At 43.4% G+C, this 19,832-nt stretch overlaps 1 protein-coding gene across 3 annotated transcripts; it reads left to right on the top strand.

Annotated features, from left to right (window-relative positions):
- Positions 1-246: 246 nt before the first annotated feature.
- On the top strand, positions 247-18,043 carry INSIG2 (insulin induced gene 2). 3 transcript variants are annotated; one of them, XM_081009146.1, is made up of 7 exons: positions 263-399; positions 8,597-8,690; positions 8,843-8,953; positions 12,126-12,250; positions 12,887-13,053; positions 13,929-14,028; positions 14,654-18,043. In XM_081009146.1, the coding sequence occupies exons 4-7, from the start codon at positions 12,152-12,154 to the stop codon at positions 14,693-14,695; spliced, it is 408 nt and encodes a 135-aa protein (XP_080865272.1). In that variant the 5' UTR covers positions 263-399; positions 8,597-8,690; positions 8,843-8,953; positions 12,126-12,151; the 3' UTR covers positions 14,696-18,043. The 3 variants fall into 3 exon arrangements, with proteins under 3 accessions (XP_080865271.1, XP_080865272.1, XP_080865273.1); XM_081009145.1 differs by having other exon boundaries at positions 247-399; positions 8,597-8,953; XM_081009147.1 differs by lacking the exon at positions 8,597-8,690.
- The last annotated feature ends 1,789 nt before the right edge of the window (positions 18,044-19,832 follow it).

Below are 19,832 nucleotides of genomic sequence, written 5' to 3'. Positions count from 1 at the left end.
ATATCTGTCTAATAATAATAATAATGATGATGATGATGGAAGAGTTGACTGGAACTTCTTCTCTCTCCACACTCAAGCAAGCAAACCAACTCGCAACCCAAATTTATTAGGAAGCGCACACAGCTCAATCCTTGAATATTGTGAGGCGCCCACCCCCCACTTCCCGTCGTCGGTCTGGGAGGCAGCCGGCACCACCCACCACCCCGCTGCCCGGTCTCCCGGTCCCGGCGGCCTCTCGGGCCCGGACTTCCCTGCAGCCTCCGCGGCTCGGCGGAAGCGGCTTTGCCCCGAGTCAGGTGTCGTCGTCGTCGGCAAGGCGAGCCCGCTGGCGGGTTAGAGCAGACGCGGGAGGCGGAGACTAGCAAGCAGGCAGGGGAGGGAGAAGATGGCGGAGGCAGAGTGAGTAGAGAGCTCGGCGTGCCTGCGGCGGGGCGGGCGGGCGGAGAGGGAGCGGGACTCGGCCGCGGCGGGGCTGCAGCCGGCGAGCGGGGAGGGCGCTTCGGAGGGGAAGCAGCAGCAGCAGCAGCAGAGGGGGCGGGGGGCTCCCATATATCTATATGTCTATCTATACCTAATGGGCAGCTGTAGAGCCTTCCCCGCGCCCCTCCTGCCTCTCCTGGTTTATGGTGACGGAGTTGAGGGGCTCCTGACGCCTGCCAGTCAGAGGGAGACAGACGGTCAGCTTTAGGGGTGATTCTCATGCCACCCCCCGTCTAGACAGCGCTACTTTCGCAAAAGGTGCTTGCTGCTCCTTGCCCTCCTGTCAAGCCGGAGAGAACGACACGTGTTTTCGTAGAGAGAGTTGTAGGGTTGGGAGGGCGGACCCCCAAGGGTCATCTAGTCCAGCCCCCTGCAAGCAGCTGAATCGCCAGGTCGAGAGTCAAGGCAAGGCGCAGGGAACCTGTCCTCTTTCCAGACACACACACACACACACACACACCTCTTCCTCTAACCAGCCAAACCTGAACTTGGGGCAGCCCAAATTGGCTGGTTCAAAGACCATCCGGTTCAGGAAGTAGCTTGTCTACATCAAAGCCAGGAATGCAGGTTTCTTTTTGCCTGCTGTTTGTATTTATATCCCACCGTTGCGCATAAAAGGAAGCGCAAGGCGGTATTATGTCATTTTGCCAATCTTCCCCTGCCTGCCCAAATTTCATCCCGTCCCCACCCAGTGAAGTCCATGCCTGAGAGGAGGTTTGAACCCGGTCCTAGCTCAGTGCTCCTAGCTAACTGCAACACATTGTCCACCAGATTGCATCCTGCAGTAGACACCATCCCTTTAGGACAAGGCACTTCATCAGGTCACTGACTATGTCACAGAAGGCAAAACAGGGAGTGGATGTAGTGTGGGTTTTAGTATTCAGGCGCTTTCTTTGTTTTCTGGTTTTTTGATGTAACAAATTTTCTGCTTTTTGAAAAGGTATCTTCAACCCCCACCCAAACACACACACTTATTTTGGTGTCATTTCTTCAAGGATTTTGAAGATGTATAATTATGTACAAGGTTTATATCAAGCTCTTATCAATTCCATCTAAGAATAAAGTGAGGTGGGGGAGAGTTTGTTTGTTTCTTTTACTAACTCAAGGGATTTAAAAGCAATGTCAATCTGCATCACCAGCGGCAGTAGAAATATCTTCAAGTCCTTCCTGCGTGTATGTAGATTGTTCCTGTCTCTGGGTTGGCCTGCAGTGTTAGGCAATTTCTATTTGTCCATCACTATGGCTCTTACGTTCCAACCATGCCTTACTAGGTTACTATAGATAGAACCACGTGAGGTAAGCTACCACATGGCTATGTGTCCTCTCTGGAACTCACCGAACTGAGTTGTACCATCACCAACTTTCTTGAGAGGTTGTAGAGGCATGGTAACAGCAATTTCATTGAAGTGGTTACCTACAGATAGCTGTCCATACAGGTCGATCTGTGCATTTGTTTTGAATCTGCTGTTGTATGGTCAATGGCTGTATACTGGTAAATGGGATCCACTAAATCTGCTTGCAATGCCCCTGTAATGTACACTGAGAACAAGATAGTCACTAGGCTCCTGCCCAAAGGCCGTAGCAAACCTCACCAGGAAGAGAAAACACCTTGCATGGTGCTTCCTGGCATGGCAACCACAAATAATGGTTGAAATAACAAGCCAAACAAAAATAAGCGGACTCATATTTGTGAGTCTAGTTATTGTGGTACTGTACAAAGGAGGTGTGTGTGTTGTTCATACAGAATGCAATTTAAAATCATTTCATTTAAAATCAATAGGAAATCTGCTATATAGGTATCTTGTTGCTTAGGATATTTGCTCCCCATCATTTCAGAAAAGGTTGGAATAATTTGTAAACATGTACTATAGTATTCTGCATTCCAGACTGAGTATTTCTTTTGAAAATGCCTTCGTTTTTCAAGGCCACTGATGGTGCAATACCTTCACAAGGGAGCTTTGCAAGAGTTGCTTCAATACAGGAGATCTTTTCTTACCTTGTTTTATGTGCCACTCAACCATAAATTTGTGCGATACTGGTGCATTGCTCAAGAAGAGTTAATATAGTTAAGTAATGTAATAGTTAATAGTTGAGTTACCTTTAGTCTCATTTTTGAGAAATTGATTTATAAATTAAAGGTATCTCGGGGTGCAGCTACAATTCAGTTTCTGTGAATTCCAGTGTGAACTGGCCTGTATTTCCTTGCAGATTGGACTAATTATCCTTTGGAGTTTGTATTTCTCCAAATTTTGTGATGCAGTTCTTGGCTCAATAACAACAAACCAAATGAGTTATTTTAGGATAAAACATGTTTAGAAATGCACACAGTGAGATAAAATATGTTAAATTAATACAAATACGTTTGGCAGATTGTTTAAAAGCAAATAGCATTTTAAAGCAGGAATGAGTTTGTGAATGAACATGTGCAAAATTAACCCAGGCAGGAAATAGATGAATTTGACCTTCCCCGGTCCATAGAACCTTCCATATGCATGCGGAGAGGATCTCTGCAAGTGCCCCCAAGCCCTCTTTTCCCTCCTTGCTCTGCACCTTTTACTGGTTGCACTTTCATGGTGCCGTATGTGCTGCTGCTTAGCCAGCCATTCTCTGTGATGAGAGCTCTTCCTCTGCATCCCATTCCGTTATCTGATGGCCTGCTTTTATATAGGGCCCTGGCATGTAGGCTACTCACACAAAATAGAAGAATACTTCTTGCTGGCATTATGGAGAGGACCAGATCAGAAGATAACTCTTATGTGAGGGTGATTATACCTAGCACAGTGGCAAGAAGCCAATTTGAGAGTTGGTAAAGAGGTGGGCATCACAGAAAACAGGACCCCACATGCAGCCGCAGAAGGTCTTGTCTGGACATTAGTCTCCACACAGAAATCTCTTGAACTGTTGTAAATACTTTATTGTGTCCCCTATCTCCTGTCAAATGTAAGACCGTTCCATTTTATATGTAAAAGAACTGAAAAATGACTGACAGCCTTGTCATGTCTGTTTTAGGGGATTTGCAAAAGATTGTTGGTGGGGAATGAACACTTCGCTTAGCTTTCAGTTGAAGAGGACCAGGCAAAATATATTTTTATTTATATAGGCCTCTGGCCTGCAATCTGCATTGCAAACATATTTGAATTGATTTTAACAGATTTGGTGTTTAAATTATTTTTTTTTTTTACTGATTGTAGCTGCCCTTGGATCTTTAAAAAAAAAAACTTTGTATTTTATAGCTGTTTTGTTGTATTTTTCTATCTATATTGGGGACAGTGCCATCAGACCAAGGCATTGCCCACTGATTTATGTCATTGACACATGGTCTCAGAACTAGTTAAAGGTAGGTAGCTGTGTTGGTCTGCCGTAGTCAAAACAAAATAAAAAAAATCCTTCCAGTAGCACCTTAGAGACCAACTATGTTTGTTATTGGTATGAGCTTTCATGTGCATGCACACTTCTTTAGATACAAGAAGTGTACATGCACATGAAAGCTCATACCAATAACAAACGTAGTTGGTCTGTAAGGTGCTACTGGAAGGATTTTTTTTATTCGGTCTCAGAACTGCGCTTGATGTCTTGACTACAAATCCAGAACAAGGTTCTGGATGCAGGTTTCAAACATTAGAGGATCTTCCAAAACCCAATAGTAGAGTCTGAAAACTCTATTTCCTGCTTTGTAGCAAAACACTGTAATGTACCTGCAGTTGCCTAGATAAGTAGGCAACTTGACTGTTGAACTGTGAAGAGAACGGCAAGTGATAGGGAACTACTGTAGGAAGTCTGCACAGAGATGGCAATTAACCAAAAGTGAGACCTGATGGTCACCAGAGCAAAGAATGTTATGACAAGGTCATTCTGGACCAAAGGAAAGCTTAGGCTGCATAAATTGCAGAGTTGGGAGTGGGGAAATCAGCCTTCAAAACAAAACAAAAACAACCACCCATATGATCACATAAATAAGGCATACTTCTATGCCTTCTACATCAAGTACTGTACTCAAGAAAATTCCACACTCCTCACCAGCTCTCCCTACACACCCTCTGGATCAGACTGGCAGAATTCCTTTTTCAGACACCTCTTTTTCCAACCTGTCAATCAAATATCTTGTTCTACATGGATCCGGTCTCACATTCGTGTATAACAAGTATTTTGACTGACAGCTTAGTCACCTGGAACGTTAAAGGGAGGGGAAAACCCTCCTCCAGAAGCGTTGTTTTGCACATTCTGAAGCTGCCAATCGTTTGCATCTTTTGATAGCGCTTATTCATAAGCAAGTGGAGGAGATGTAGCAGCAAGAGACTGCGTGTTTCTTCTACGCCACCTCTTATTCAGCAGATTCTCGGAGCACACAGAACTGCCTGTAGGTGTGGAGTACTGCTGCAGGCCTGCACTTCTGCACCCAACAAATTGCCAACTGAGCATAGTAAAAAATAAAAAATAAGGAAGTTGCAATCACTTTTCAACCCACTTCCACGAAGGTAGTCTAGCAAGGTTCTGTACAGCTTATATGGAATGCTTTGGGATCCCTTTGCACCAGATACACAGGTGGGAAGCAATAGGTGGTGGTGGATCTTTGCCCATATCTAGTGTGCAGGTTCTGAAAGAGTGCATCAATTGTCAACACGGCACCCATGCTTTCAGCGGTCCAGCTTTTGGTGGTAATACGGTCCAGCTTTTGGCGGTCCAGCTTTTTGGTGGATTTTGAAGAGTTTGTGGTGAGTTGGATGAAAAGCCTTGAGGGAAGGCAGATGGCTAAGACACTGGGGGCAAAATGTAGAAAAGGGCACAAGAAGAAATGCTTTTTGAAGGCTTAGGTTGTGAGTTCAGAGTAAGAGTTGATTGTGTGGCTCGGCTGAAGCTTCTGTGGGTGACTTCTGCTTTTCCGAGCAAAGCAAACCATTGAATGGAGTTAAGCTTGGAAACTGCAAAAACTTGAGAGATTTGCCTGTACATGCAGCACACCTCACCATGGAGCTAAAGACACCACCTACACAGCGAGTTCTGTTTTCTGAACGATGCTATCTAAACAAGGATAACTTAAACATTGAGTCATCCCCTACGTAACCAACTGATCACTGTGCCCTTCCATGGAGGGCATCCTGCAGGTACCACCCTATTAAAGAGGTTCATTTCAGAATCGGGCCAGAATGTTCCCCTTTGGAAGATATCTATGTCTGCTACATATCAGAGAGGCAACTCCCCTGTTGTCATTCAGTGAGTGCTAAAGACATTCCTGTTTCAGCAAGCCTTCAAAATAGAGATCTTTACCTCTGTATCAGATTTAAAACTTTCACGTGCTGCTGTTGTTTTAAAATATATGTGTTCATTTGTTTTTTATCTATGTAGCTATTTTATATATGTTTTTATTATGCTGTGAGTCACTTTGGGATGCCTCGTGGGAAGCGACTCATAGGTGAAATAAGCAATAACAACATAATAATACTGAGCACCAAAGGGTTGGGTTGACTGTTTCGTTCCCTGTCCTGCTTGTCAGCACCTAGCTGGCTCCTGTTGTAAATAGGATGCTAGAATTGATATCTCTTTAGTTTGATCTGGGAAGACAGTTCTCCTATTCCTATGAAATACATGCACACTCGCTGAAAGGCTCCCTTTTTCTGTTCTACCACATAGGGCACCAGCTTTGGAGTTATGCAAGTTTGCCCAGCCAGGTTTCTGATTTCAAAGCGTACCTTAGTCATTTTCTCTGCATGTTCTGCTCTTCTGGCACTGGGCTAAGTGTGTGAAGAACTGTTGTGCAAGCACCCCTTGAACTCACCTGACCGTAGCACTGTGTGTCTTAATAAAACCTGTTTCAGAAATTGAGGACACCTTTCAAAGTCCCTTTACTGAATGATGTTTTTGTGGGGAGAGGAGAGGCACACAGCAACACCAGAAATGGCTCAGTTGGTAGAGGCTGAGATTCCTAATCTCAGGGTAAGGGGCTTGAGCCCCACATGGGGCGAAAGATTCCTTCATTGCAGGGGTTGGACTAGATGGCCCTCGAGGTCCCCTTCTAACTCTACAATTCTATGAAAAGCACCTCTTCTAGAAATCATAGAACCATGGAATTTCAGAGTTGGAATGGACCCTGACGATCACCTAGTCCAACCCCAGCAATGCAGTAATATGCAGCTGTCCCATACGGGGATCGAACCTGCAACCATGTAATTACAGTGGTACCTCGGGTTACATACGCTTCAGGTTACAGACTCCGCTAACCCAGAAATAGTGCTTCAGGTTAAGAACTTTGCTTCAGGATGAGAACTGAAATCGTGCTCCGGCAGCAGCGGGAGGCCCCATTAACTAAAGTGGTTCTTCAGGTTAAGAACAGTTTCAGGTTAAGAACGGACCTCCGGGACAAATTAAGTACTTAACCTGAGGTACCACTGTATCAGACCATGCTTTAACCAGCTGAGCTATTCAGGTCTGAATCTTGTGGTAAAGTACACCAGGCCCTGCCTACCAATACTTTCTTCCTACCTCCAGTACTACCTAATAATGCTTGGGTGTGTTTCCATTCTTTTGTTTGCATATTGATCTAACCAAGTCAATTACTGAAGTTGTCATCATTCGATCGTCAGGCACACAAGGATAACTTCCATTGACTCCATTGAGTCACACTGCTGCGTCTTCTTTCCCCATCAAAGCGACACCCTAGCCATTATACTATCTGTGCAGCTACTCTGATTCTATTCCTGATAAGTTCAACTTAAAGCTAGGCTGTGGAGTTTATTATGCAATCGCTAATCACTTACTATCAAAGCAATTTGTGGAATCACCTCTTTGGGAGGTTGCCACATCGACTTGGTATGTTTAAGTTTGTGGTAACATGATGTGTGCCAGGCTTTGGCTAAAAGGAAAACAAAAGAAAAGAAAACAGGCTATGCTACTTCGGTGATTCACCATTACCCCGTGAATGTTTGGCTGCCTATGATATTCCATGTTTAGTTGTCAGCTTTTGGGGAGACGGGCCTTGAATCTTTCAGCAATAGAGACCAAAAGTCCTAGTATCAGTTTTGTCAAGATTACCGCATTTTTTGCTCTATAAGGCTCACTTTTTCCCTCCTAAAAAGTAAGTGTGTCTTATGGAGCAAATGAAGGCTGCACAGCTATCCCAGAAGCCAGAACAGCAAGAGGGATTGCTGCTTTCACTGTGCAGCGATCCCTCTTGCTGTTCTGGCTTCTGAGATTCAGAATTTTTTTTTTCTTGTTTTCCTCCTCCAAAAACTAGGTGTGTCTTGTGGTCTGGTGCGTCTTACAGAGCGAAAAATATGGTAAATAATTCCTGAAGCAGTGATGATGAACCAGAAAGTTTAGTAAAAATCATTTTATTTCCATTTTGTTTTCGGCAACTTTCTATTCAGATGGTGGTTATGGGTGTTGCTCAACTAAGTCTTACATAGAGTAGACCCATTGAAATAAATGAGCATGGGTAAGTTAGGTCCATGGGTGTCAATAGGTCTACTCTGAATAAAACCTGGATGCATACCATCCCAGGATTTAAAGCTTTTATTCACAAATGAAGAGTAGAATTTTATTGTACTAAAATAAATGAAAGCTGGGAATTCTTGCCAATTACGCTGAATATCTGGGTGTTAATTTTTTCATATAGAAAAGCATCTCCTTATGCGTGTTTTAAGGTGATGCTACATTTATCTTTATATCAGCAACTTATTTTTTTCCCCAGCAGAACCTATATTTTCAGTTGAGCAGTGGGCACCTGTTGACTTATTCCCATGTGAGTGGCCACATTGCCAAAGTGCTCTTTTAACTCAGTCCTCCCCACTGTCAATAGTGACAAAAAAGCCTTTCTTGCTCACACACATTAGTGTGCATTCATTACAGAACCTGATGCCTCTGTATTTTAGTGGGCGGCTGAGACACGCACCAAGAGCGGCTGTGCTTGTTTTCTGCTCAGAAGCATCTTTGGAATGGGTTGAATCCACCGGCCACTTATTCCCTGTACAGTAGCTCTCCAAAGGTGCCCAAGGATTGAAAGCTGCAGAAATTGGCTAGTAGAAGTCCTCGTGAGTTAATGCCATGCTGCAGCAGCCTTCTTCAAAGATTATATATGAGTGCGTTCCATAATTATATTGTTTGTTTGTTTTGTTTTGCACAGGATTTGGAGTATACCCTGAATTAAGAAAAATAGTATTGCTTCAAGCTTCTTGGTCATCCTCCCTTCTCTCCCAACATATGCGTTGCATTTTGCTGTAAGTACAGGCGGCCATGGCAGATGACGATGATACGCAGCCATCCATCCCAAAGAAGTGCGGTCCGTACATTTCCTCGGTGACCAGCCACAGCCTGAACTTGATGATCCGCGGGATAGTCCTGTTTTTAATTGGTGTCTTTCTTGCTCTAGTATTAAACTTGCTACAAATTCAGAGAAACGTCACCTTGTTCCCACCAGATGTGATCACCAGCGTCTTCTCTTCGGCTTGGTGGGTACCGCTTTGCTGTGGAACAGCATCAGGTATGTCGGAACAAATGCGGCCGGAGAGAAACCTTATTAGGGGAAACTTCATGGGCTTGATTCAGTCCACAGAAGCACCATTTGGCATTTCCTCCTCCTTTCCTCCAAGACACCTGTGGACGTGAACCAGGCAAGGGTTGTTAAGAGGAACATAAGGTCTAGGTGCACCTTTTGTATCTATGGACTTCCCTGTCTCCTCTGCTCAGCCATGGAGAATGAGGTGGACAGAGAGTCACGGATGTGGGAGGTGCATCATGTAGCCCTGACTTTCTACATAGGAACCTAATGTGCTGAGAACTCATGCATGCACATCGGAGGATATGCAGATGCTGGATTCATGCAACTGTGCTACCCAGTTACAGCTCCCCCTCTTGCTGCTAGTAGGGATTAGCTTGCTGGGATGTCTTAGATTCTGGCAGAGGAAAGAGTGCCAGGCATTCTTCATTCGTCATTGCTTCTGATGGGCCAATCTGGGCATGGCATCCCAGTGCCGGATTTACATGTAAGCTAAACAAGCTATAGCTTAGGACCCCACTCTCTTGGGCCCCCCAAAGAAATTTAAAGGGGGGGAAACTGGATGTACATTTCCAAAATATAAGATTAAAAACAAATAAAATAAAACCTACATACAGCAACAGTGTTTTGTGTTGTGTAGGCTCCTATGATGTAAGTAATGGGGCCCCGCCTGCTAGCCTGCTCCCTCAAATATCACTGGTTTGCTCATTTCTATATATATAGGGTGCCTACATTCTGCATGGACTGGTTGCATGGCAACATGTGCAAATGGCTTTAGATACCTATTAGGTTCATAAATTACCATATAGCATATATTCAACACAAAAAACAGTGACAATTTGTTGTTGACAAAGGGCAGCTGGACATATAAAGGGCCCCGTTGTCTTCAGTAGCTGAAGGCCTCATCAAACCTAAATCCGGCCCTGCATCAACCACATGACTGGCCCTAGGCAGAGAGGGAGGCCTAGCTAATCTGGACCAGGGCTGGTGGGAGGGGACGCCAACACTTTACTTCCACTACAGTCCCAGTCCGGATTGCACCTCCCCTCCCCTGGCTGCAGTTTAGAAAAGAAAAAGCAGTCATGGGCAGACAGTTTGCATTCAGTGATCCAACTTCATTTTTTTATATATAAAAAAATCTGATTTCAATTTCCATTTGGTGGTCCAAATTTATTTATTTTGAAAATCTGATTTATAGTAGAAATGTTCTTAAATTTTGCAAGGCAATAATCGTCTTAAGTAAGTAGCATGGTCTGCTGAATTCTTTTGTAAGCCAGAAGCAAACCAGTGATATTTGAGGGAGCAGGCTAGCAGGCGGGGCCCATTACTTACATCATAAGAGCCTACACAACACAAAACACTGTTGCTGGTGGGGGCTGATGAGAGTTATAGCCCAAAACATCTGGAGAACCCCAGGTTGGGTAAGGCTGCTGTAGTACAATGGCATCTAGATTTCTGTGGCAGGGTAGGGTACATATCTCTCCAGTCTCCCTACCACTGATTCAGCCAATACTTTAATGAATTCAGTTGCTGCATAAAATCTTTTTATCAGCGGAAACCTCTTGGCAGTGGAGTCAGGGGGCAGCACTAGGGGAAGGTTCTATTGTAAGTAAACCTCCCATAATATGCCAATATTTTCCTAAGGTGCTGCTTGTCAGATTCTGATACAGGTCAATAAACTGATCTATTGTCTAGGAAACAGGTTTTTGTTGTTGCTGCTGAAGATAATCTTCAAGGCTACGTATCTTGCATTATCTAATTACTTTCCTTTTGTACCTTTTCATGGAATTAATACACCACAGATTTCACAGAGGATTCAGATTTGAAAGGAATTGTCTGTGTAAATTGTCTGAATGTGTTGGTTTTCTTTTCTCGGGGGTGTGTGTGTGTCTGTGCGCGCTTGGAATATTTTGGTCACAGTTAGAGACTCGTTTTATCTCTAAACTGCCTGCCTGTCATCGTTCCTTTTTATTTATTTATTTTTTGCCCATCTGAAATCCTTGAGTATTTTACTGCACCATTTGCTTCATTTTTATTTTACACCTAGATTGGCAATTCTAGACACAAGCATTTGTTTGGCTTGATTGTCTTTTGCCATCCTTCTCCACCCTGGTCCCTCTGGAGGTTTAGAGTACAGCTCCCAGCAACCCGTACTGTTGATGTTGTTGTTGTTGTTGCTTGCTTTCATTAGCCACTTTTCCCACAAAGGTGACTCGAAGCAACTTCCAAAAATGGTACAAACTTTAAAACCGGATACAGTGGTACCTCGGGTCACAAACACTTCAGGTTACAAACGCTTTGGGTTACAAACTCCACTAACCCAGAAGTAGTTACCTCAGGTTACGAACTTTGCCCCAGGATAAGAACGGAAATCGCGCGCCGGCAGCAGTGGGAGGCCCCATTAGCGAAAGCCCACCTCAGGTTAAGAACGGTTTCGGGTTAAGAACTGACTTCCGGAACGAATTAAGTTTGTAACCCGAGGTACCACTGTATTAGGAACCCAAACAGAATGAGTACCTAAAAACACACCCATATATCGGTCTCAAACACCCCACCCCACTAAAAGAGGCCACAGATAGCTGATACCCTCCAAATTAAGGGGCTAAAGCCTGGGTTCAAAGAGATGTTTTTGCCTGGTGCCTGAAAATACATAGTGGTGGTGCCAGGCATGCCTCCTGGGGGAGAGTGTTTCACAAGCAGGATGCTATCAGTCAAAAGGCTTGCTTTCATGTTTCCACTCTCTGCACCTCTCTCAGTGGGTGCCTATGGAGAAGGGCCTCAGGTGATGAACACAGTCTGACTTGGTTCATGTGGGGACAGGTGGTCCTTGAGAGTGAGCTACATGAGGCTTCATAGGTCAAAACCAGCAGATGGGTTTCCCACATTTCCTGGGGCTAATGGAAGTTCTAGTCCAAAGCATCTGGAGGGCATTCAACAAGGCTGAAGGCAAGGGCAGTGGCAGAAATTTTTTTGCTAGCATGTTTTCATCTGCGGGAAGTTTTCCATTTGTAAAAAAATATGTCGTTTCATAAAATTAATTAGTAATGTAGTGAATGGTTACCAGTATGATATCAGCCAATTTGGGGAGCGTCAGCGAATGGCAAATTTGGCAGAAGTCATAATTGTTCCTTTCGCCTTTGGTTGTTGTCATTTACAGCTGTGATTGGGTTATTGTACCCCTGCATGGATCGACACCTGGGAGAGCCACACAAATTTAAGAGGGAATGGTCCAGTGTGATGCGGTGTGTAGCAGTCTTTGTTGGTATAAATCATGCCAGTGCTGTATCCTTCTCTATGGTAATGAAGTTGGCAGCCGCACCCAAACTTTTTTCTAGGAGGCCAAGAGCTAAACAACAGCTGCCCCGCTCACTTCACCGGGATTGCATGCCTGGTGCACTCCCCGACGTGGCAGCGAATTTATTAGTTGCCCTTCCATTGCTAACTCAGGGTGATTTACAACAGTTTCAAGCTACATGTTTAAAATAACTTAATAAACACAATAAAAAATCCAGTGTGGCTGAAGAAAGCTTGGCCATAAAACAGCAGCGAGAAGCAATAAAGTATTAAGAAATAACATTCTCGTGACACAAGAGTTCACACTAATGACAGGGTGCATGTAAACTTTTAGCAAGGTGGCTATCCCAAGGAAGGCACTTTTGCAAGCCAACATTCACTCATGAGTAAGTGCATACCTACTAAACAAGCATTTGAAACATCATGCCTTTGGTCTAGTGCTAAGAGGGCTGCGAATGGTCAGCTAGGGATGTTCTAGTTAGATGTGATTTTCGGAAAGCTGTTCAGTGTCAGGAAAATCAGAGTTGTGTGATGCATACTGGCAATCCCTTTGAGGCAAAACCCCAAAACAATTAGTCAGTGTTCCGCTGATATTCCGAAACTGTTCCTTAACGAAGCTCACAGAAAGTGGATTTTGCCAACAACATCCAGTTGTCCCTCACACTTGCTGCACTTTCAATTGGGCTGTGGTGGACATTTGATCGATCTCGAAGTGGCTTCGGCCTGGGAATTGGAATTGCATTTCTTGCCACATTGGTGACTCAGCTTCTCGTCTACAATGGAGTTTATCAGTAAGTGTTTTCTGTTCAGTATGGCGATTGTAATGCTAGGATATTAGAGGAGGTATCAGGGGTTGGTGCTGATGAAATACTAAAAACTATTCCGACTCCTTGCCCAGTATGTATCAATCCCATCAGAATGGATGTGGCTCAGAGGTGTGCAAGATTGCATCTGAGGTGTGGGGATTTGCATGGGCCTGTCCTTTCGGCTTTGGGACTGTGTGCTTCTACACCTGCCTGCTCTGTTTTAAAAGAAGAAATAGACGGGGAGAGGTGTTCAAGCAGCAGGACCACAAGCAGGACCCCACACTTGTGTTCCCAACCTTGCAGCAGATGCCTGCCCTCTTCCCAGCTTACAAGGCCAAGGGAAAAGCTTAGGAGTGTTTTGGCAGCTGCATTGCCAATGACCTACGAGCAGCTTAGCCAAAGCACCTAGGGCCAAAACAACAACCCTATTGCTACCTTTCCAGTCTCAAACTTGGAACTAGGGAAGGAAGCCTGGCGTTACATGGAGGTGCAGCATGGGGTCAGGGGCCTGGCTGCAAGCTTTTGCTTGACTTCCAGTGCCCGATTCTGACATTGTGGGCTGGACTTCAGGTGCCGCGCTGATTCCAATGGAAGATCTGCCATCAGCTCTGCTGGGCAAGGGCTGGTGTCCCGGCCATTGCAGCACAGTGCTGCTTATGGGTCTTTTTGCAAAGCTTCAATGCACAGTGAGCAGGCTATGCCTCGTTTTTCAGAAACGGGACTGTGTCGGATGCATTAGCACAAGCTGTTACTTGTACCAGTGCAGTCTTGAGCCCAGGCGACAGCGTCAGAGTGCCAGAGGTTTCCTGTTTCTTTGTGCATTGTTTCAGGCCTAACCGTGACTCTTTATCTCTCCCTAGATACACATCTCCTGACTTCCTTTATGTGCGTTCCTGGTTACCCTGTATATTTTTTGCTGGTGGAATAACTATGGGGAACATTGGCAGGCAGCTGGCAATGGTAAGTTAGTCTGTCAGTGCTGGGATTATTTGCAGCATACTTGTGAATAATCTTGTCTACCTTTAGATGTGTGAGCCATCCTTTGCAGGCCACATCCAGATAACTGTGCTGCTGTTCAGGAAGCTCAACATACAGCAGTCCTTGTGCTTGCCAACCCTGCCATGTTCTCCACTTAAATACAGTTGCTATTCAGTTCACAGTGCCTTAAAGGAAAAAACCCAGGATGTACCTGATGTTGTCTGTGCATTAGCAGAACTCCCGCATGCATAATAGGACTTCACCTTCTTAGCTACCCCTGTAAACTTACCCCACAACATGCCCTCTAAACCTGATCTCGATGGCTGGGAGACCTAGAGAAGTTTGGTAGGGAGTGGGAAAGCTGCAGAGCACATGACAGGATCATGAAGTCCTGCTGTGTGAGTGGAAGTCCGTTCAACACAATGTTGGATTCAACCTGCAGATTGTAGGAATAAGGTGGAAAGCTGGGCTCCCAGAAAATTTACCATGCTGAGCTCCACTCATTTGCATCCCTTGTTCTCAATTTTTACAGTGTATCCTTTATTGTGTGTGTGTGTGTCATTCTTGGAGACACTTTCCACTTAATTTATGTGTTTTTATTTTGTAGTACGAATGCAAGGTTATTGCAGAAAAGTCTCATCAGGACTGAAAAAGAGCAAAGCATACCTTTCTCAAGGAGGATGAATGACAGACCTGGAAGAACTGGCACCAAGGAGTACTTTATAGTGTTTTCAAAACAGTCGTCGCCCTCTCTTGTGTCTTCTTCTGCTCTCACTCGCTGTCCCCCTTGGCCTGTTCCACCTGCAAAAGACACTTTTTACTGCAATCTGTGATTGCTACATCTGTAATTCACTTGAAAATCCCAGCATCTTGGTATCTGATCAGTGTGAAATTCTGCTGGAATGCAACATGCTGGACAAGGTGTTGGTTTTTAGATAGGAGCCTTTACTTTATAAAGTAAGCTAGTCTTGCCATATACCATCCTCTTATTTGCATAATGTTCCTGTGCCAAACCAAACTCTCTCTCTCTCTCTCTCGGTTGCATTCCTTTTTTTACCTTTCCCTGGACAACTTGGGGGATTAAATGTTATTAGAGTGTTTCTATTTTATTATTCATGCCAGAGTGATGTAAAGGTGGCCTGAAAAGGCATTGAGGACAGTAAATCACAAATATAATTCAAGGCTATGACTTCACTTGTCCCTACCCCACCCCACCCAAAAAATCAACAGGTTAGTTGTATGTCAGGTACAGTTACACACAACCAACTTGTTCCGTGTCATGGGTTGATTGTATATTGGATGTAAAACCAACCTGGGCCATTCTGCATACGTACAGGTGAGGCTTCTCCCGCAGTCATGATGTCTGTGCCTGCCATGTTCCTTTGTAAATAGGTTCATTCTGTTGTAGGACTCTTCATGCAACACTAGCAGTAACACTGCTGCGAGTGCAGACATGGCTGAGATGGAGTGATGCTACTGAGACCACCTGAAAATAAGTCATCTGTGGATGATAGATCTGCTGTGGAAATAGGAAAACCCGAACTTCTTTAAATTCAGTGAGATCAGCCTCTGTTTACTTGTTGGAAGTTTCACTCTTGCACTATATGCATAAGCGTGGATTCTCACATGCATTCTGATGATAGAAGACGCAATCTGCTGTGAACTTCTCCTATGCATGCCCCATTGAAAAGAATGGATGAGTGGATAATTGTCGTATGCTACAGCAAACGTGAAAGGATCCCAATAGTTCAGGGATTGGGAGCCCCTTACCCTTCAGGTGTTGTTGAACTCCAGCTTCCATCAGCCCCAGCTATCATAGACAGTGGTCAGGGATGATGGAATTTGTAGTCCAACAACATCTGGCAGGCCAGAGGTTTCCCATCCCCGTATTAGATTGTGCTTGGTTAAACAGACTCGAAGAAGGCCAGAGTATGATGCGACCTTGACACACTCTTCTTAGAGGTGTCCATTGAGGTTGGGGGTGTGGCAGATGGGAGAAATGCCTTACTTGTAATGAAGCCCTAAAGTTGTTGATTCTAAGTAAAAAGAATAAGTTGAATCTGTTCTAAACTTGACCAGTTTCATTACTTCTATTGTCGTTCATTTAGCTTTAGAGAGCTGCTTATATTCTTTTAAAGAACATTTTCTTTTTAAAAGAAATATTCTGTAAAAGGTTTTTTTTAGAAAATGTGTTACAGTGACTCGAAAGGGCTTGGTCCAAAGAACCGATGTGTTTAGACAAAATGTTTTATTTTTCTTTAATAATGTATATTGTTGTGTTCATAAAAAAAATTGTGGAACAGACAAACTAAGCAGCGTTTTTAAGGCTTGCATGCTAATATATGAAGAATATGCAATGAAAGCTTGGGACAAAAAGATGTCGGAAGGAAAATGTGCAATCAATAAGACTTAAAGAAAAGAAAAAGCGCAAAAGCAAATAATATGCAAAATATCAGTAGCTGAGACTTCCCACTTGGTGTTGTAGCTTCCCACCGCAGCACTGAAATGTTTCCAGTGTCGTCCTATGGACTTAATGTTACGGAGAAAGCACTTACGCCTTAGTGTATCTCCTTATATGCCCTTCCCCACACTGAAATGCAAACACTTTGTGTATATTTATATGATTTAATTTTGAAGCATTTCCCTGAATGGTACAAATGTCACTTGGGATTGTGGAGATACCTTAAAATTAAGTCAACAGAGAGCTTAGTATTCCAGCATAGCTTGTAAGTGCATCTGTGATCCTGCTGATTAATATTTATGGGTCAACCCAACTATTTAAAGTGTTCGTTAAAATTGTGGCATGAGTATATTTTGAAGGCTTAAATCTGGCAATTTGGCTCTTGGAAAACGAGTGACTAAATTAGGCAACAGACCAGTAAGATGTGTGGAGCTTTTTATGTGAACTGTACAAGAGATCTCTTACTTAAAAGTTTCTAGTCATTGCTTGTATTCTCCAGGGCCTTCCCATAGACAGGTGAGCTTGGAGCATATCAGCAGAGAGTTATCAAGGAGATCAGCTTCTGTTTCACATGTATAGTCTAGGGTAACTCTTGTTGGGAGTAGATGGTCTTGGGAGTATAGCAGGTCTCTCGTTTCCCACAGTCATTGTTTTTAAATCTAGTTGACACGAAATGTGAAAAGAATTATGAAGGCATGAAGAGCAATTGTGTGGTACCTCAGTTCACAATATGGCATGTAATAGCTAAAAAAGATGGCTGTTCATGGCTATGCTAATTGAATGCTATGAATACCACTGTATTCTGTAACAGACTCTGCAAACTTTGGAGGACTTAACAGATTTGCCACTTACAAATCTTGCTTGCTTTTGTGTCATGTGTTCTTTGCACCCAGCTGTAACGAGGGGAAAAAAAACAGTTTTCATCCACCTTGCTGAAGTTCACATGTGGTGTTAAATCTTACATACATCTTCATATATTTATCTCATCCTTTGTATATTAACATAAACATGGAGAATAAAACCTTTTGTATATCATAACTACTCACCAGGCATCCTTGTATACCAGGCCTTGCACTGTTTGTCAGTCAGTGATAGATGATAACACATGGTAAGTTTGAAAATGGCACTTCGAATAAGTTCAGTGACTCTTCCATGTCTTTAAGCCAATGATGCAAAGTCACCCCAAAGTCATTCTTGTGGACTACTGCTTTTCTGTTGATGAGTAGCTTTTCGTTTAACAAAACATGCGTTGATTTTTATGTACCTACTAGCCAGTACTAGAATTTTGGGAGGAGAGGTTTGTAATGGGAATGCCTTAATTACAGTGGTGGGAAGAAGCAGCTACTGTATAATGTGTAATTATAATATTAGACTGTCTTCAAAATGTTCTGTAGAGGATGACTAAGATATATTTTAGATACAACTTTATAAGCACTATAAACTTCACTAGTTGTGAATTGTAAAGGTTGATGATGTTTACTTCAAATTGCTGTTAAAAGCAAAACATGTATTAAATATAATTACAGCCTCGTTGAACCGGTTTCTTTTTCATTTTTCAAGAAGCAATAATTGATAATTATCCTGTTTCAAAGATCAAATTAGAATGCTGGCTGTTGGAGCGCCTTAATGGTTATGGAACACCTGTGGAAATGCTACAAGGAAACAAGCCCGTTAATACTCATAAATCAGAAATGGCCAGGAGTCAAGATGATTGCAGCACGATTGGCCCCTTTAAGATCCAAACCCTTCCAACTATGGTGAGGGCAGTGGAGGTGAGTGAAGAAACAAAACTAACTAAAAAAAAAAAAAGGTACATTGGAAAGGGAAGAATGAAGAGTATCGGGACAATTTCATCTAATAAAATTACTTTCCTCTTCCAAATCCTGACAAACAGAGTCGTAATTAGTTTGTTATGAGATACTTTAATTTCCAGTTATTTATTGTAGCGTTGAAGGGCTTCAAATAAGTTATATATGGAATAGCAACACAGTCCTTTCAGATGGGTCAGTGTTGTCACTCCCATGTTGCAGTTCAAATGTGAGGGTGGAGCCTGAGGAGGCAGGCTGGCTCATGAAGTCACGGCTGAGGCAACCTTGAATCGACAGCAGTTCTAGTTTGGTGTACCTGTATACAACTCCCATCTTCCCTGACCATTAGCTGTGCTGGTTGAGGCTGATGGGAGCTGGAGTTCCAGCAACATCTGTAGGGCTACAAGTTAGCAGCCCCTGAACTAGAGGCTTATGGGGCCACAGCCCCCTCAGAGGGGGCTGCTGGCCATGTTCCTTCAGGAACACTTTCAGCCATTATGCTATACCAGTGTTGTCTTTCTTCAGCAACTCTCCACGAAGTTCTTCGTGTAGTTTAAAACAGCTTTGTTGGAAATATGCTGAGACATCACATTTAGTACGGCAACCACTGCAATTGTTTTCGTTTTTTAAAGGTTCTGAGCAATTACTGTGCTAGCAAAGTAGCTAGATAAAAGGATTTGGGTCAGGTTGAATTGTACAAACTTAACATTTTTGTCCTCTTAAACCTGGAGGAAGTTTGTTCTCTCTGTGGTTTGTACTGAACATTTTTTTATGTAGTGGTACCAAGTCATTAGCAACATATGTGATTGCAGATCCATCTAGTAAGTATGGGACTGCAGAGCGTGGCGTCTGTTGTCTTACGGCATTTCCCTATGGGTGGATGTTTGCACTAGAAATGAATTCTCCCTAAGCACTGGCTTTTTTCAAAGCAGGAAGTTGGATGTGATTTCAGTCAACAGCCAAAGATTTTTTACTCTTCTCACAAGCCCTGCTTAAATCTAGCATTTTCACATAAGGTGGTTTGGATGAAGACGGTAGCTTATATATAGTTTTTTAAAGCTCACATCTCTACCACTGCCTCTCCTACGTGAAAAATCTTGGGTGACATGTGCTACACTAAAAGAATGTTCCTAACCTTACCTGTAAAAATGTCCTTAGCCTTTTGACTCCCTTGAAGTACCATAACTAGAAAGGGGACTATGGTAGAATGGTGTCATGGGAATAGGTCCATTTAAGAATCCAAAAGAATTAAATAGATAGTGAATGGCATATTGCCATCTTTAAAATGTATTCTTCTCGGCAGTATATCCTGGTGACAGGGATACCTAATGCTGCCATAAAGTCAGTGTATTCTCAGGGGTAGTAGCTGTTCATGGTAAAAAGTTTTCCTCATGAAACTTCTGCAGAGTCTGAGACAGTGTGCAATAAATTATGGCGAAGGAAGACAAAACCCTCTCGGGATACAAGGAACGGGCAAGTATCTTTGGGCAAAGAAATATTTCTTTTGTGTTACTTAG

Source organism: Podarcis pityusensis (genome assembly GCF_964106645.2).
Source record: "Podarcis pityusensis genome assembly, chromosome: 1".
Classification (NCBI taxonomy): Eukaryota; Metazoa; Chordata; class Lepidosauria; order Squamata; family Lacertidae; genus Podarcis; species Podarcis pityusensis.
The sequence above is the reverse complement of the archived record's forward strand: the minus strand, read 5'-3'. Positions and strand labels throughout refer to the sequence as shown.

Excerpts from the sequence above, each read along its gene's own strand:
- INSIG2 (XM_081009145.1), top strand. The coding sequence starts at position 8,707 with ATGGCAGATGACGATGATACGCAGCCATCCATCCCAAAGAAGTGCGGT. Across the intron at positions 12,251-12,886 it reads GTATAAATCATGCCAGTGCT|AAAGTGGATTTTGCCAACAA; the intron begins GTATCCTTCTCT and ends CGAAGCTCACAG. Across the intron at positions 14,029-14,653 it reads TTGGCAGGCAGCTGGCAATG|TACGAATGCAAGGTTATTGC; the intron begins GTAAGTTAGTCT and ends TTTATTTTGTAG.